General features: G+C 44.7%; 1 protein-coding gene across 1 annotated transcript; it reads right to left on the bottom strand.

Moving 5' to 3' along the window:
* Positions 1 to 3,197: 3,197 nt before the first annotated feature.
* LOC135456996 (cathepsin E-like) lies at positions 3,198 to 13,291 on the bottom strand. Its single transcript, XM_064731238.1, has 9 exons — positions 13,214 to 13,291; positions 12,861 to 13,038; positions 10,144 to 10,261; positions 9,518 to 9,636; positions 8,851 to 9,050; positions 8,067 to 8,189; positions 7,004 to 7,148; positions 4,478 to 4,576; positions 3,198 to 4,392 (listed from the first exon to the last, which is right to left on the bottom strand). Exons 1-9 carry the CDS (start codon positions 13,267 to 13,269, stop codon positions 4,213 to 4,215), a joined length of 1,218 nt encoding a protein of 405 aa, XP_064587308.1. The 5' UTR covers positions 13,270 to 13,291; the 3' UTR covers positions 3,198 to 4,212.
* Between the last annotated feature and the right edge of the window lie 1,028 nt (positions 13,292 to 14,319).

Raw genomic sequence — 14,319 nt, 5'->3', positions numbered from 1 at the left:
TCTCTTGCTCAGAAGGCTGCATTCAAAAAACAAACCAGCCTCTCTGCCATAGTAACTGGTAACACCAGTGGCTCCTGGGAGACTTTAGGACTCCCTGGACCTGGGAAGGGAATGAACAGACCTGCCTGCTCCTGTTCCTACAGCCAACAGCTTAGGTGAGGAACCCTTCTAGCTGGTATCACTTACAGCAGGACCCTATCTCATCTGGGTAGGCTTTGAACAAAAATCAACTGCCGTCCCCACTTGTACTTCTTCCAGCTTTATTTCAGCCTGGAAATTGGCTCCTGCTGCTGTTTGTTAGGCACAGTCTGAGCAGAGCCATGCTCTCAAACCCTCCAAAGACACTAGACAACAACACGTTTGTTTGTCCCGCCAGTTCAGGAAGCAGAGGACACCTGGCCCAAGGAAGCACTGTTTAAACTCATATTATGTGAATTCCAGTTATGCAGGAAAGCCATGCACAGATTTGCCAGGCACCTATGGAAGGACTTCACACCATGAGATGAGGTGACACTGGTGTCTGACAGCAGCTTATTGAAATTTGATCACAGTTTGGAGTCAGGCATTCTGGTGCAACCTCACACTTGCCACTCCACAAGTCTTCAGGCAATTCAGGTTGCTATGTTTAGGTTTGACCAACAAAATGAGAAACTCTGTGGAGTGAAATTTTACAGCAATAAACAGCACCTTAGCCTAGCAGTCCAATTTTCTGAATGGCCCTTATGCAGCTTGTGGAAGTATTCCCTTTTTCCTCCTGATTCCCTCTTTCTTGTAGCTGAAGCCACACTTTTCAATTGAATGTTTCTCAATCTAATTGCCTCTGCAACTGTCAAGGAACTTAATTTACCAATGTGCTTAAATAATAATAAATGGCTAATTTTAAGTACAAATAATACATTTTAAGGACAGCCAGACAGCTCCAGTCACACAGCTAGAAACAAAGTAAAAGTAACTGCTGCTTTCCTCTATAGCACTTTTGTCAGAAGAGCAGTACAAGTTTCTGGGGAGTTTGGCCAGTCATGTATAAGAAGGGTTTTCAGCAGCTGTGAAGGAAGCCTGGCCCACAATCTAACTCTCTCCTCACAGTACATCAGCTTGAGGAGCTGTGCTTCACACTGTACGGGAACTTCAGCCAGAACTTAGAGACGACTCTCAAGTGTCCACCACAAATCTGCACTGAGAGTCCTGTCCCACCATACATGCTCCCTCCAATCCTTCACACAGCTTCCACCAGGGCTTAAGGTATTGGACCAAAATGCTCTTTGTCCCCAACCCAGACATCAGCTTATTTCATCCCAGCACTGCTAAGCGTGAAAAGCCTTCCCAGCTTCTCATCATCGAGCTCTGCTCATCTTCTTCTCAGCCTGGCTGCTGCCCAGGAGGCACACTGCTGCTTTCCACCAGAACATCATCATACCTCTAATCAGCAATGATTTTGCTACCTCTCCCACTCGCTCTGCCAGCACTCCCCAGCCCTGCAACAGTGTTCATTATTTGATGGAGGCTGAAGGTGCCACACAGCAGCCATTAGGTAGGTAAGAGCTTAATTAGGAATTACAGCTCTGAAGTCATGCAATGCAATCTATAACACAACCCAGTGGGGCAGCTCCAGGTCAGCTACAGCATTCTGTTCGTTGCTTCTAATGAAGCTAGCGCTGGGATGAGTTACCAGAAAAATTTCCTCTTGTCATTTAGCCTGTTATCTCACTTTGGCAAACATCAGTGTACTCTGATTTGTATTAAACTGTCTTTTGGGATTATGTGCTCTCTTACGCACTTCTCTCAGTAAGCTGTTTGCCTTAGCATGGTAAATGGAGTACTTTGGCAACCCGACAATCTGCAATCCATGTTCACAGGTATTAGCAATCCTGAATTATTGCATGAATAAAGGCACTTTGAGACACACCATCGTCCTGGTTTTACTGAACTCAAGAAGCAGTTCTGGCAAGAGTTAGACCTGACATGCAAATCAACTTGATGTCTACCAGGAACAGCAAGGCACAGAAGCTGGCAAAGTTGGACAAGGATAGCACAGGGCCAGGATAGATGAGTAGGTCAGGGCAACAGTTTGCTCCAATAAGATGGTGTTAATCTTGAGCAAGATCAGATATATCAGAACAAAGAGAGGACTAACCCCTGTGCATGCTGCCTGACTTTCCACCTGTTTCTAGGATGTGTTCCCACTCTGTGCTGGAATTCATAGAGCCAAGACGTCAGTGCTGGGAATGACTGGCTGTGGGGACATGTCCCAACACCCTGAAAATCTTCTGTTGTAAATAACAGATCTCTAACTCTGCAAACTCATATTTATGGAACACATACATACTGTATGTATAATGGAAATGTACCAGAGTGTTAAGTGTGCTGCGTAGTAGAGAAAACAAAAATACCCTGCTGCTGTTAAATGGGGGATGGGGCTTTATAGATGTTTGTTCTTGATCTTGGCTCATGACCAAACAAATGACATTTTCTAGACAAATAAGTTAGCTCATGGTTAATCCACTGTTTAAGAGTGACATGGAAAAAGGGGAATCAAGGCAAGATTGGCCTGAAATACAGGGGGAACTTCACACAGCTCAGTCTCATCTGCAGAAAGAGACAGCTGGCAGCAGAGTCTCTTTTGCTAGAGGTTGATAGCCTGGATGCCAAATGTGTAACACAATGTGGCTGCAAATAGAGAGTCATGGAAAACAGGCACCAGGGAGAAAGATTATTTCATACTGGAAGGCAAGATCAGTATTTAGAGATACCTGCAGGAAAACCATTCTGTTTTTGTAATACTTATTGAGTCTTACAACTGAAAACTTAAAATCTAGGGGCTGTGATTCCACCAAGGCCAACAGCGGATATTGCCTTTGGTCTGTGCCAGGCACATCCAGACACACAGACAGCAGCAGAAAGTGCCTGGGGGCCACCAACGTCTGTTCCAGGGGCCACCACGGGGCCAGTCTCTACCTGCCCATGGCTCTGCCCTGCTGGGAAGGTGCCCATGCCCATGGTTGGGACTGCAGACATTTGCAGGCTTTAGGAAGATACAAGCAGCCCCAACATGCCAAGACACTTTTTATCCTCCAGGACAGAGAGCAACCTGAATTTTCAATAGTTTTTCCACCCTCGACTCCCCTTCCTCCCAGCACTGGAACCACTGTAAAGAAACAGAAAATGTAACTGAAACAGCACTAAGGTAAAGCAGATTTTGTTTGGTCAAGTTTTATTCATGTGTATGGGGTTTAGCAAACAAATAACTCAATGGGTAGAATTTAGGTGACTCTTTTGCCAAATCAGCACAGGTACCTGTGGCTGTTCCATCTGAAACTCCTGCCACTGGTGACAAGAAGTGGCTGAGCAAGGGGCAGTAGTAGTGTAGTGCTGGTGAGCGGGCCCCATAACTCATCTGAGGGGGAGGAACACTGGTATCCCTTTGCACGGGCTGCACTCTGGGTTTCTAATGTGAATGGATGCTGCTCCAGCTGCTCACACTGCCCAGGGGGAGAGGAGTCAGGCACTAAATGCAGCATCTGACCTAAGGCACAGACATCAAATGCTGAGACCCAAAAAAGGAGAGTTATCAAGGTATTATGAATCCCAGGGAAAAAGCAGGTCTGAGAGGTGGCATGAGGAGCAGGAAACTGTGCAAGGAACAGTAGCTGAAATTAGTGGTGATGCCACACAGGCATCAGTCAAATTCCCTTTTATATAAGCTGGTTGGAGCAAGCTAATTTAAAGAGAATTTCCATGGCACTCAGGAAATAAAATTGAACAAAACCCAAACCATGGAAAATACTGATGGGAAAGGAAAGCTGTAGGAAATGAGGTGAAAACTAGTGCACAAGAAGAAAAAAGAGATAGCCAGATCAGGCACAATTAGGATTAGTTTTCCCCACACACAGCTGCTGTCTTTTCAGCCTGGCACAGTTCAGCATTTTTATTCTTCCTGATCTTTTGCAAATCTGAGCGCTGACTGGCTCTGCTGCTTTATCCTGAGAGCTGTAGTGTCCATGAGTTACTCAGGAAAAATTGTTTCACTGATGTAAACATATAGATATTTAACCAAACTATATCGTCTGGGACAAGGATCACTGCAAAGTCCTTAAAACTTAGAGAGGAACAACACAATGTTCATTTAGGTCCAGAGTTGCAGTAAAAGCTCTTCTTCACACATGTGTTGAAAATCATTACATTAACTTAAGACAGAATAAATGCTATTACAGCTCAGTAGTAATCCTTTCTGTGAACAGCTTTTGCAAATCCCACTCTGTCATTCCCACGGTCAAAAATACAGTAAAATGCAGACATGAAGACATCTCCTAAAATCCAGAGCGAGCCCGTGCGAGTGGGGATGTCGAGAGACTGAAAGCCACTCATGCAGAAGGTTTGGTCATCAATAGACTCCTGGAAGGGAAAGCACATGTGCCTGCAGCAGCCTGCTCCATGCCCAGCTCAGTGAGTGAGGAGCAGGGAAGCTGCTGACACTCACCTTTATGATGTACTGCTCTGCTGCCAGCCTGTACTCGCGGTGTCCGATCGTGAAGCTAATGTGAGGCAAGCTCGACAGTCTTCTGCAGTCTACGAGAAACTGGAAACAATGCACTGACTGAGATGGGATTGCTCTGTCTTTCTTCAAGTACTGCTCTTGGATTCAAGGCTTTTGGAGTAGGTAATAGTGAATTTACTACAGAGAAACAGCATCAGGCTGGCTGGCAGCCCAACAGTGCCCTCCAGCTTTCGTGTACTCCCTCAAACCAGCCCAGCAGCCCAGACCAGTGCACCCTAGGGACCCTGGGCTGATGAAAATCCTTGCAAGTCCCAAGAGAAATGAGGTGAAGGGGCTCTGATATCCTCCCTGTGCAACTCAAAGGCACAACTAAGCGTGTGAGCCCCAGCCAGCCTAAATCAGCAAGGTCTGCTGAGCAAAAGTTCTCCAATGCTCTGGCCTTGACAGGGCAGAGGGAGCTGCTCAAGCCACAGAGGGAGCACCCTGTGGGTGCAGTTCACCCCAGGTCCTCCCACATGCCATCACTTTAGGGGGAATATAGCTAGTGAGGAACATAGCACTTTGTGCTTACACTTTGCCCTGGAGTGGGATTTAAAGAGCAGAAGGACTAAACTCTGGCGCGATCATTAATGTACCTAAATAACATATTCAGTTACAGCAACAGAGAACATAATGTCCTGGCCTTTCTAGTTATTTCATGAAACAACTGTTGTGGGAAACGGAACTGTAGAATGCTCCAAGTCCCAGAGGAACCTTTGCTGTAAACTGTAGTTTTTTAAGTCATTTTTTAGAGGCTTCCTAGAAGGAAAAACCTGCTTTTTGCTGTTTTTCAATCTATTTTATGAAAACATAACCGTACATCTTGTGCACACTTACCAACTGTCATACCATTAGAACAATACAAATCATGGGACAAGGGTACAAAAAGCCAGTAAAATGATTTGTAGGATACAAGAAGCAAGACATAATTCTTTTACACAGCTATTACAGAATAGTACATCCAGAACAAATCAATCCTTGCTGAAAAGAGATAAAAGTTCTGGTAAAACCCAGGGTGGATGCACTCACTTTTACTGGGATAAATTTGAGTCAATATGTGCAGTCTGTCTGTGATTGCTAAAAATCTGCCTCAGAAACTCCTATTTTCTGGGTGTTTTTTTGTGAAATCTGAGATACCAGATGAATGTCCTCAGGTCAGCACTGGTGTATATATGAGCCTACACAGCAATGACCCATTCCTTGTTTGTATTAGGCTAGGATAAGTACATTGGAAATACATATTTTATCTGTGTTCATTAGCATGAACCATTATAAAATCAACTTGTTATCAGAGCATACTCTTTGGCATGTATCTAAAAAGTTGAACAAAATCAAGATTAAAGGTTTGATTGAGAAAGAATCAGGAGCCTCAGGAGCTACACAGAGGTCACTGAAAGTCCTCCTCTTAAAAATGAAAGTCAGTTAAGAGTCCACTTTAGTCTGCCCTTTGTCCAGTGCACTGGGCACTTGCAATACTCTTTTCTTCCAAGAGTAGCTTTGGGTCAGGATCAAGACAAACTGAGATTAGCTCAGTTGGTTTGAACATGGTGCTAATAACATCAAGGCCATGGGTTGCATTTCTGTACAGGCCATTCCTGAGGGATGGACTTGATGATCCTTGCGGGTCTCTTCCAATTCAGAACATCCTGTGAAATGCAAAGTTAACAAAAGCCACACAGGGTTTGTTAACAAAGTTAACAAAAACTCAGTTTTGCTTGAGCACTGGAGCTGTGGCAATGTGCTGGTGACCTGTGGGAGTCTGTGGGAGTCAGCCAAGGGCCAGCAATAGGCATGGTAAAATAAACTGGGTGTAAAATAAACTGCTCTTTCCCTGAAGGCAGGACAGGAAGGAGTGGGGAGGAGTGTCAGCAAGGGAGATGCAGGAGGCAGCAGCAGGGAAAAAAGGAAAACCAGGAAAGGGTCAGTGGGGTAAGGTTCAGGAGGAAGAGTAAGAGCCAGCAAGCCTTGTCCTGTACCCTGCAAGGAGCCAGCATTGAGTGACACTGATGTGCGTCCCTCCCAGGAGCTCTGGCATGACACCAGCTGCTGACAGTGAGGGGCCCTGTCAGTGAAGCCACTGTGGGGCTGTCATTAAAGTACCATTCCTGACATGGCTGGCCATCAGCACCAAATCCCTCCTGGCTTGGGAGAGCCAACAGCTAGAGCTGGGGAGCTCAAAAAGACTCCAAGCTTCCAAAAGAAAATTATCTCTCATGCAGAGTACAGATCCATTCCTCAGTTCCCATTATTTCCTTAAACACCAGTATAGAAGATAAAGTGAACATTTAGGAAAAGGACTGGGACAAGGCATAGAGGTCAAAAGCAGCTTGACTCAGAGCCCAGTGCTGTCCTGGAAACAAGGCCTTCGCTGGCACCTGTCCAAGCCATCATTTCTGTTATTTTTCAACCCTTTGCATCATATACCAGTTTCTCTTCCTCTCTAGCTGTTTTCTGCTGCACAGTTTTTACCTCTCCAGTATTTGATGGGCTTGCCCCAATATATGCCTGCAATCGCCTGATTTGTGAAGAGGGGCCAGTGATAAGAGAAGTGCCCGAGTCAACGATGGCCTCACAGCCGTGGGAGCAAAATGCCACCCGGCCCTGGATCTTTATACTGCAAATTAAAAAAGAAAAAAAAGCAGCTTTAAGCAAATGGCATATACACTGTGACTGAAACACTGCATTATTGCTAGCTAAAGTATCAGAGTACTGACTGAAGTTAATCCCAGACAACAAGTGACAGGACAAGAGGAAATGGCCTCAAGTTGCACCACGGTAGATTTAGATTTGATATTAGGAAAAATTTCTTCACAGAAAGCACTGTGAAGTGTTGGAACTGGCTGCCCAGGGAAGTGGTAGGGTCACCATCTTTGGAAGTGTTCAAAAGATGTGTGAATGTGGCTTTGGAGGACATGGTTTAGTGATGTACTTGGTAGTGGTGCTGGATAGACAGTTGTACTCAATTATCTTAAAGATCTTTTCCAATGATTCTGTGTTTTTATGATTAAAACTAGCTGCCAAGCTTTGCTAAAGACAAGGATGTCTGTGGACCCACTTTTCTCTCTTGAGGCTCCTACAACTCTAACCATTTGCTTCCTGCTGATGAATTTGTCCTCACCCCCAGGTGTGTTCTCATCAATTTAGGCAGAGTGCTAGAGGTGGGACAAAGGAACACTGGCTACTTTGACCAAAGTTAGCAGGACAGATGAAAGCAGGACCCAGAGCTGGATTCTATTCCTGGGTGCCTTAACCTCTTAACTGAACAGTCCACCAAGGCTCATCTTGACCACTGGTGTATCATATTAAAACATAACCAGCCACCCAGGTCACAGCAGATTTACAGAACTAACAAACCCCAATCTCATCCTGGGGAACCACTCTTTGAGGGGCTAGAACACTGCAGCTGAACTCCCCTGCTCCTCTGCCACCAGGTGTTTCTGTCTCTGGGGCTTTAGCTAGGGAGGTGAATTTCACCAGGTTTTTTATACATCCATCCATCTATCCATCCATCCATACATACATACACACATACTTGTTCATGTGTATTTGCCAGTAGCTTTTCTCAGTGACTGGGACCCAGTGGATTGAACCTTTGTAGAGAGAATGGTCTATTCCCCCCAGAATCAACTCACCGCCGTTCTCGGTGTCGTCTCCTCTGAAAGCAGAAAACAGGTTAACACAGGCATGGGAGCATGCCAGTATGCCCAATGAGATCACACTTAAAAAGCAGAAGTCAAATCACAGCCCTTTCTTAATTCAGATATGGATGGCTGAAAGGGATTACTACTAAATTATCACTGTATGTTTTCCAAATCATACCCTCCCAACAATCTCTGAGAAGACTTAATGTGTACACCAAGGTAGGCATGGGGAGCAGGCTGAGCCAGATGCTACTGTCAGCTCAGAGGAAACACTAAAGAAATAGGTGGAGTTGCAGCTCGGTCCAGATTAGGGAACAGTATTTTTCTGAAATGTGGCTATTTGCATGTAGCACAGCACTTCTGCTCATCTGCTTGGGCCAGAGGGAAACCTCTGGCAACTGACATGGTGAGTCTGAGCTGGGAACTTTTATTTATGACCCGCTCCAACAAAAATAAATCTCTATCCAAAAAGTCATGGTCCTCTCCATAACATTTTTTTTCTTTTCATGCTATAATCCTCAATGTCAAATTGAAAACAAAGAAACAACACAAAGAATCAAAAAAATGGGGGGAATGTCTTTCTAGGGTTGAAGCTTTATACAGATGCACAGTTGTTTCTATCAACAGTTAAAATAGATTTACTTCTTTTTTAGCAGTGTTATTTTAAAGACAGACCTTTTCAGATAGAAAGAGAAGACTGGCTCCTCTACCAGCTGCTGGTTCATGATGCTGTCAAACACAGGCAGAGCGTTGCCCACTGCTAAGGAGGGGTAGCCTAAGCCCAGAACACCATCAAAGTGGGCAAGGACAAAAGTTGTTCCTGGCTCAAACACTGACTCGCCAAAGTCCTGTCCCTTGATGGAGATGTTACTTATCTGTTTGGTAAAAAAATAAAAAAAGAGACAACCACCATCAACCAAGCAAAGAACAACCAGAACTGAAAGTAATGACACCACCAATAACAAGAAATTAGCCATATTTCTGATCCATATCAATGCATTCATTCAGTTTACAAAACCTGGCTATCTTTGTGTGACTTGCATCAACATAGCACGTGTCCATTTGGCAGGTAGGCAGCACTGATTCCTTAGAATGCCTTAATTATGTGGCTGCCTCTTCATTAGCCCAGAAGAGGATCCAAGAAGACAAGCAGAAATGAAAAATAAAATGTGATGCATTTGTGTTTGTAGCCCAAAGCTGAAGCAGAACCCACACCTCTCAGCTTGGTGGGACCTCACTCTGCCCTTGCCTAAACCAGGGAAGGTTTTCCAGGGCAAGGAAACTGAAGTGCCCTGCAGACAGCTGATGTGGAGGCTGACAGCCATTTTTGGTGGACACTCACCTGCAGTGTGTCTTTGCCAGCAATGCCCAGAAGCTGTCCTGAGCCGTACTGCAGGGAGAAGGCTTCCCCTCCATGCTCATATGAATCTGACTTGAAGGACTTAAATTTCTGGTGTACCCCTACACAAAAAAAAATGACACCTCTACACTGAGGGGAGGTCCTGGCAGTCCACCCACTCCCCAATGCAGAACAAGATGAGATGTAGGAGAACGAGATTTTTGCTTCTCTCAAGAGAAAAGTGCTGAAGAAGTACTGCAGGCACCTCAGTTCTCCTGCAGACATACCAGTTTTTCTGTACCTGAGAGGTAATTTTGCATTTTAGAGAAAAATTAAAACAGAAATGGGCATTTCCACCTTTGTTGGCAGGTCTCCCAGGTCTATTTTTGCACCTTTTACCTCATGGTGGGCGCAGAGGGACTCTGGGCCGTTGCAGCCGGTGCCTGCCCTGGCTGCAGAGTGCCATGAAGGACAGAGCAGCAAACTGGGGAGAGGAGAGCAGCTCTGAGGGATGCTCCAAACCCTCCCCTTGCAGATCCCTGCTGCAGGCAAGCATTTGGGAAAGGAGAACGGGGCAAGGTCTCTGCAGCCAAGCCAAGAGAGGGGCCAGGGAGAGCACCATTTCTTACGGCAGGCCTCGCTGATGCAGTAGGCAGACGGGACCCAGAAGTTGGAGGAGCCGGTGTCGAAGACGACGGTGAAGCTCTGTGGCGGTGTCCCCACGCTCACCACCCCGTAGTACTGAGCCTGCGGGAGGAATGAGGCCCTCAGCCCCCGCAGCCTCCCGCCGGCTGCTCTGGGGAAGAGCCGGGATCGGGAGCATCCCACAGCGCTCCCTCAGGGCCTTCTGTGCAATTCCATTTAAACGGGAAGGCAGCCACACAGAGCGTGTCTGGAGCGAGACGGAGTCATTCTCCTCTTAGCCCTCACAGCAACCGCCTTCATTGGATATGTCCTACCATGAGGCCAAATATCCTTCTGAGGAGCTACCGTAATCACAAACCTATTCTCAGCCATCCCCTATATCGGCCAAACACTAGTCGAATGAGCCTGAGGCGGATTCTCCGTCGACAATCCCACACTCACCCGATTCTTTGCCCTCCACTTCCTCCTCCCCTTCCTAATCGTAGGTCTCACCCTCGTCCACCTCACCTTCCTCCACGAAACAGGCTCAAACAACCCACTAGGAATCCCCTCAGACTGCGACAAAATCCTGGCAGATCCTAGGGGGTCAAATCAGCATTCGTATGAGGATAGTTTTTCTGAATCGGGTGTTATTTGGGTGAGTCAAAAGTTTAGTGCAGTTAAGAGGATGCTTAGGGTTAGTGATAGGGCCAGTATGAATAGGATTATGTTTATTATTCTTCTCTGGGTTTAAAGCAGATTCTAAGGACTGGAAGTCCATCATAATTAGTGTACCAGAAGAGTAAGATCCTCATCAGTAGACAGAAATGTAGAGGAATAATCATACGACATCTACAAAGTGGCTTTGAGCAGCAGGTTTTACTGCAGCTGAATGAACGTGTGGCATTTGTAAAGCCTTTTAAGCAAATATTCAGCTGGGTTCCCTATGGAGTCAGCAAACCCTCTTGCACTGGCTTCAGAGGTGGCAAGGTCACTCTCAAGATGAAACTCTCACATGACCACACAGACTTCCAGGCTGTTCCTTACTGATGTCAATAAGAAAACAGTGTGGCAAAGTCAGGACGGCCTGCCTCTGCCAGCTTCAGAGGGCTCTGACCAGGGGCACAAACACTGTCTTATGTGGCTGCCCTTTTTCCTTGTAATTAGCAACTATTCTAGCAAGTCAAAAACTATTGTGCTGCACAAACTGTGCCTGATGTACTGGACAAAGTTCAGCCAGCAGATGAAGAAACCACTGACCATCCCTGGATACCAATGGAGACTGAAATAATCTGTGAACACGTGAATGCTGGAGTGAAGTGCTTATCCACATCCCGAATACAAGTGTCTGAGTGCTCCTATCTGGCCCTGGAAGAGCACTTCAGCATTAAGAGACCTATTTTTAGGAAGAGGTATTTCTGGAATTCAACCACAGATAGAAAAGCAATAGCTACTGCCAAACTTTTTTCAGTAATACAAGTATTTGAATATGTACCTTCAAGTGCACAGTTGTTAATTAATAAACTGATGTTTCTGACCCCAGAATAAGCAGTCTGAATGACACAATCTTGAAAGGGCAAGCAAGCATGCCATTTAAGAGAATATCCAACTATACAGTAGGATTCTATTTCTTCCTGCATTAAACAAACCTAAGTGATGTTCATAAAAAAAAAAAAAAACAAAACCAAAACACATACAACCAGAAACCCCACATACACACTGCAATAAAACCTTTCCTGGTGCTACCTGAATATGCTGGGGAAGTGGGATTTGCTTTGTTGTTTTGAGATTTTCATTTATCCCTCTTTGAAATAAGCTTTAGAGCAGGTTGAAGTGTTTCAGTGTCCTTTGTTCTTCTTCACATACTTATTTCTTTATTCTTTATGGCCCTCAAATGTCAGTAAGTTCTTGCTGAATGAATTTGGCCTTCCCTTCGATTCCATTCCCTGGTCAGGTGAAGACTTCACAACATTTCTGCAGCTTAGTTTCCCTTCAGATAAGCATAGCAGAAAAACCAAATAAAACAGAAAACAGAGACCATCCAAATGGACAAAATTCTAAAACCAGGAAAGACAGATTACAAAATGGTAGACCTGCTGACTTGCTTGTCTGAGATCCAGAGAAATTAATATTTTTTCCTTTTTCAGTTTAGATGGTAAATCCTCCAAGGTCAGTCTCCAATATTTAATACATATTAAATTCCAGAGATAAAAGCAGAAAAATAAAAAACTCTACTTAAGTCTTTATCATCACTGATTTTTGATTCCACCTGATCAAATAAATGAGATTTGGGGGATTTTTTTATAAGACAGCAGCATCCAAGAGTCTGATAAATAGAACATGACTAAATGAAGCAATCAGATTCTGCTGTGAAAAACCCTGCAGTTTGCCAAGACTGATACAGGCAAACCTCCCATACTTCTTTGGGGACCCAACCAAATCCACTACAGATCTGTACAAAAGTAAAACTTGTCACAGGACTACCACTGCTACTCTACATCAGCTTTCTACGCAGGTTCCATGCTATCCTAGATCCAGACATGCTTTATTTTACAGATTGCAACCTGGTTTTTTAGGATCTAATATTTATAGCATAAAGCAACAAGACACCACAAGCTCTATAATTTCATTGACAGACTAGATTTGAAATGTGCTGGGAAAAGAACCCTGACTCCAGTAGAATGATGAGTCCGAATGATTGCATTACCAAAACTGTACTTACATTCATGTAATCATACAGCCTTTCTGAAGCAGTTCCTACTGATAAAGCAATATCTGCAGGGAAACAATGCAGGTACCTCCGGGCAAAAACATCAGGGTGGTGATTCCTCCAAAATTCCTCTAATTCTCCCTTTTCCTTCAGCTGTTTCTTGATAGATTTGAATCGAATCAAAGGGATTCTATGCAAATAAAATAAACACACAAAAAAAACCTGATTGTCCTTTCTAGAACTGTCATATACTCCTTCTATTTTAAAAAAAGGTTCCTTTTTGGAGACCTCAAGTAGCGACAAGCACAGGTCACCCATGAAGCCAGCTGAGATGTGTGCCAGTTAAGGCAGAGGAGTTTTCTTACCGTTCCACAGCCACGATGAGCGGGATGTAAACCACTGCCAACAGTATTGCCCTCATGGCTCCAAGAGGTTCAGAGTCTAATGACACTCCTTTGCTCACAAGTCCCTTTTTTATGGCCTGCTGTCAGCTGAGGGCTGCTCGCCAGGTCAATCAATCACAGGAGGTCAGTGCTTTGGCAGAAAACTGATTCATTTACCCTCAGACTGGTTTGTGCAAATAGTGATGTCCATTGGAGCTACTCAGATAACCAGGGCACAGTCTAGACCAAACAGACATTTAACCAACAATCCTTAATGTCTTTTACATAAATATCATTCATGGGTTGACCGTGGCTCCTGCTAGAATGAGAAAGAGGAAGCTGTCCAAGCACTTGCTGCTTTTCAAGCTTGCTTTAGTGAGATGTTGCTCAGAAGTGCTCAATGCAGAGAAAGAGGACATAATATACTATACATCCATTTCCCTTTTGCAGGAGACATTTCAGCAGGGCTCAGAAGACATTTGGTGGGCTTGTGACAAGGCACCTCCTAACAGCTGAAGTTTAATTCCCTATCTGTGAGAGAGTTCCAGTCTAAACAAAAATGTGACTGCCATGCCATAAAATGGATCTTCAAAGTAAAAAACACAACAGTACAATACTGCAACATACAGCAAAAACCAGCAATAATTTTGCACACATTTCAGCAAGACATTTGGAAGAGCTCTCTTGGATTTATTTTCAGGCAAGTTTCCTGGGGTTAGTGGCTCCCACCCCTGCAGGTGGGTTCAAGTCTAGCCTGCAGAGAAATAATGGTGTCAAAAAGAGGCTGATTTGGCAGAGCACAACCCCCAGCCTGTCAGCTGCCCATGAGGAAGCAGAGCACTGAGTCTGCAGTTTACTTGCAAGACTTCTTGAATCTTTCCTCTGCAGAAGAAAGAGCAGTAAGCAACCACATACTGCAGCCTAGCATATACTAAAGTTAACTTTGAATAATCAGCCATTTTTGTTCAAAAGGCTATGGTAGGATGCTGGCAAAAGAGCAACCACTTTTTTTTCTTCACAACACACCATGTATATAAAATAAACTGCTGACTTTGCAAAGGTGAACTGGAACTAAGGAATTTTCCCAA

Source organism: Zonotrichia leucophrys, chromosome 1A, assembly GCF_028769735.1.
Source record: "Zonotrichia leucophrys gambelii isolate GWCS_2022_RI chromosome 1A, RI_Zleu_2.0, whole genome shotgun sequence".
In the NCBI taxonomy this organism is placed as follows: Eukaryota; Metazoa; Chordata; class Aves; order Passeriformes; family Passerellidae; genus Zonotrichia; species Zonotrichia leucophrys.
The sequence above is the reverse complement of the archived record's forward strand: the minus strand, read 5'-3'. Positions and strand labels throughout refer to the sequence as shown.

Excerpts from the sequence above, each read along its gene's own strand:
- LOC135456996 (XM_064731238.1), bottom strand. The coding sequence starts at position 13,269 with ATGAGGGCAATACTGTTGGCAGTGGTTTACATCCCGCTCATCGTGGCT. Across the intron at positions 9,637-10,143 it reads CTGCATCAGCGAGGCCTGCC|GGGTACACCAGAAATTTAAG; the intron begins GTAAGAAATGGT and ends TTTTTTGTGTAG. Across the intron at positions 8,190-8,850 it reads TTCTCTTTCTATCTGAAAAG|AGGAGACGACACCGAGAACG; the intron begins GTCTGTCTTTAA and ends TTCTGCTTTCAG.